This window comes from Colobus angolensis, unplaced genomic scaffold (genome assembly GCF_000951035.1).
Source record: "Colobus angolensis palliatus isolate OR3802 unplaced genomic scaffold, Cang.pa_1.0 Scaffold503, whole genome shotgun sequence".
NCBI classification, from domain to species: Eukaryota; Metazoa; Chordata; class Mammalia; order Primates; family Cercopithecidae; genus Colobus; species Colobus angolensis.
This window is the reverse complement of record NW_012118522.1, coordinates 1,633,935-1,637,446: the sequence shown is the minus strand read 5'-3', so window position 1 is coordinate 1,637,446 and position 3,512 is coordinate 1,633,935. Positions and strand designations below refer to the sequence as shown.

The 3,512-nt window shown below is 56.2% G+C and overlaps 1 protein-coding gene across 1 annotated transcript in view; it reads right to left on the bottom strand.

Moving 5' to 3' along the window:
- Positions 1 to 236: 236 nt before the first annotated feature.
- The window catches only part of PCDH8 (protocadherin 8), a 4,611-nt gene continuing 1,335 nt past the window's right edge, over positions 237 to 3,512 (bottom strand). The window contains exons 2-4 of the mRNA XM_011960096.1: positions 2,069 to 3,512; positions 1,684 to 1,891; positions 237 to 1,191 (exon numbers count right to left, since the gene is read on the bottom strand). The exon at positions 2,069 to 3,512 is cut by the window's right edge and continues 15 nt beyond it. Of these exons, the coding sequence (XP_011815486.1) occupies positions 818 to 1,191; positions 1,684 to 1,891; positions 2,069 to 3,512 (2,026 nt within the window). The 3' untranslated portion in view covers positions 237 to 817. The remainder of the gene's footprint in view (positions 1,192 to 1,683; positions 1,892 to 2,068) is intronic.

Below are 3,512 nucleotides of genomic sequence, written 5' to 3'. Positions count from 1 at the left end.
AGCAGGAATTTTATAGACCAATGCATATGGAGATGCTTATAATTTATGAAATCAACACACACTTTTAATACTTGGGTGACATTTTGCAATACTTGAAACCCCACAGGTTTAATATTGTCATGAACATTAATAATGCTCAGATAATGAGCACTTGAAAGGTTTCATTCTGATACTCATATTATTTGTGAATGTCTGACTATAGGCAGCTTCATGAAAAGCAATTAGCAGATTCTTCAAACACATGACAAATCTTTTATTACTGTGCTTATAAGTGACACGGTTTACAGAAAACCAAATGTAATTAAATAACATTGAACTTGAAATCTACCACAGAGTCAAGATATACAAGTTATACTTGGCAAGGCAAAATTTCTCAAACACTAGGTTGTTTCAGGTGAAAGATAAATTTCAATTAAGTAATTCCAACATGTTTTGTTTTTTGTCTTACAGACAGTTCCTTTGGCAATAACTTCCACTTTAGCTTTTATTATATAAAAATATAACAAAATTTCATTATATACAAACATTACATTACACAATGTACAGGTTAAAAACACTAAGAAAATGGCAAGCTGCAAGTGAAATTAAAGTCAATAGCATGATAAAAAAATTAAATACTGCACACATTTCATAAAAATTACATTAACTACATTTTTGTTTGCAAATACCAAACAGTACCAATGTGATTGGAAATAGCTTCCAACGACTTCATTTTAAGGCACATCTTGCATATTTATATATACAACACTGAAACCGGTCAATAACTTAGGGGCTTCTTGGAGTGACCTGTATAGGTGTGAAGACATGCAGCATGGAATTACACATTTTCATTGGCTCCCTTCTTCGGGGACAGGTACCTGCCAGGAGGGGACTGGTAGAGGGGTACCCCAATCTCCTGCAGGTCTGGGAGCCTCCCTGGACGGGGAGGGGAGAGCAGAGTGACTGTCCTGTCATAGTCTCTGTGCAGTACTTTCTCATAGACGCTCTGCAGCCCCACTGTCTTGGGCAGCTGGGCCTGGTAGTAATTGTCCCTGCGCAGAGGATCCCGAGGCAGGGATGTGCTCTTACAGAAGGTTGACATCTGGGCTGGTGGGTGAGGCGAGGCATGTGTGTTAGGCCCGCTGCAGGATGGGCTCCAGCAGCGGTCAGAGTGGCCCAGGATCTTACACTCAGCGGTGCACGCCCACAGTCCTAACACAAAAGGGAAAAGGAAACAGCATGACGATTATTCCTGAGATTATACATACCCAGGCTTCCATCTTCAGAATGTCAGCCTGGGTGAGGGCAGCTGAAAGGAAAGGCTGTGCACATAAAGATATACACTGTGTCTCAAGAATCGAAGGCACATTGCTTCCTGTAAAGCCATCTTAATGCAAAGCTGGTCCAGCTTCTTCAGCTGGAAGTGAAAAAAAAATTGATAAGCAGAACCCCCTTTTTAATGGCTAGCATCACCCATGCTGCTGCCTTACAGGATGAGGGTGTGCTTTATTCAAGAGCTGGAGTTGCCTCTACTCGGCATTTTGAAATTCACTGTGTGAGGCAGGCCAGGATCCGCAACTGGAGGAGTGAGAAAAAGTGGGGAAGAAAGAAGGGGGCTAGGAACCGAGACTGACAGGAGGCAAGCTGTGGTGAAGGGGAGGGAAGGGAGGAATGTCGAATTTGGTGGGAAATAAGAGTCCTCACCACTCTGCATGTGGTTGATGAGATCCTTTTTCAGAGCGTCCCCGCTGATGTCGGAATCGCTGTCGTTGAAATCACTGTCCCCTTTACCGCTGTCTTTGCCACTGAACTTCTCTGCTTCTCTGCCAGAGATGGTGTTGAATGAGTGTCCTTTCCACACCGCCACAGGGGGCGCCGGCTCCTTTCCAAAACCCGGGGAGGCACTGTAGGGCTGCAGCAGGGAATAGGGGAATGGGGGTGGGGGGAGGTTTGGACAAGAAACAAACAAAAAACAGGTGCGACAGGTTAAGTGTCTACCTGCATGCGCCCACCCTACCCCTCCAGTCTCCCTTCCCCCAGCCTGTCCGCGGAGCACGGAGTGGGGCGCCCAGCCGAAGGAAGGCCTCACCTCGGCGTGCGCGCCGCGGAGCCGCTGCTGCCCCTCGAAGTGACAGGCGCTTTCCCCAGTGGCGCTGCCGCCCTCTGAGCCCGGCACTTCGGCCGCGGCGACCGCAGGCGGAGGCGCGTCCGCCGCGGGGCTGCCAAAGGGCGCTTTGCCGGTGCCAGGGAAGGTGAGCACGTCGAACATGTTGGGCCTGGGCCCGGCTCCCCGGGCGGCCTCCTCCGGGGGGCCGGGAGCCGAGGCTCCGCCGCCCGCCGCCCCGGGCCGCTCTTCCCGGAGGGCCCCCCCTTTGCGCACCTCCTTCTTGCGGCGGTTGCAAGTGGTGGCGATGGCGATGATGGCGGCCAGCAGCAGCGTGCAGCTCCCGGCCAGCACGATGATGACGATCAGCGGTGTGTCCCATTGCAGCGCTGGCCCGGACGCCCCGAGCCGAGAGCCAGGAGGGCGGGAACGCTCCGGGCTTCCCGCGCTGGCAGGCGCAGCCGGCCCACGCCCGCCCCCTGCTGTTACCACGAAGCTGACAGTTGCGGTGGTGGTGAGTGGGGGACGGCCGCCGTCGGATATGACCAGGAGTGCCCTGAACACGCGGCCGGGTGGCTCCTGCGAGAGGTCGCTTGTGAGCACTATCTCCCCCGTGCGGCGGCCGATGGCGAAGGCTTCGCGCGGCTCCTGCTGCTGCAGCTCGAACGCCAGCTCCCCGTTGGCCCCTTCGTCTGCATCCCGGGCCTGCACACGGGCCACGGCCGTGTCCTTTGCGGTGCGCCCAGGCACCGCCACTTCTAGGGAGCCATTGGCTGGCGCCGGGTGCACCAGGACCGGTGCATGGTCGTTCTGGTCCAGCACGCGAACTTGCACTAGGGCGCTGCTGGAAAGCTGAGGGGAGCCGCCGTCGCTAGCTTGGATGCGAACGTCGAGTTGGCGCAGCGTCTCATAGTCGAAGCTGCGCAGCGCGTATATGGCTCCGGTAGCTGGGTCCACCGACACGTAAGTGGACACGGCACCCCCGGCGCGGCCCACCTCGGCCTCCAGCAGCCGGTAGGTGACCTGGCCGTTGCGGCCCAGGTCCCGGTCCCGGGCGGCCACCGTGGCCAGGTAGGCGCCGGGCGGGTTGTTCTCGCGCACTGACACCTCATAGACCGGCCGCGTGAAGAGCGGCGCGTTGTCGTTCTCGTCGCCGACGCGCACCGTGTAGGGCCGCACGGTGCGCAGAGGGGGCGCGCCGCGATCCTCGGCTACCAGCGTCAAGTTGTACTCGGCGATGCGCTCGCGGTCCAGCGACGCCGCGGTCACCACCAGGTAGCTGCCCGCGTAGGCCGGCTGAAGCCGGAAGTGCTCGTGCCCATAGAGGGCGCAGCGCACCTGCCCGTTGGCGCCCGAGTCCCTGTCCGAGGTGCTGACCAGGGCCACCAGGCTCTCTCGCGCCGCCCCCTCCGGCACCAGCGAAGTGGCG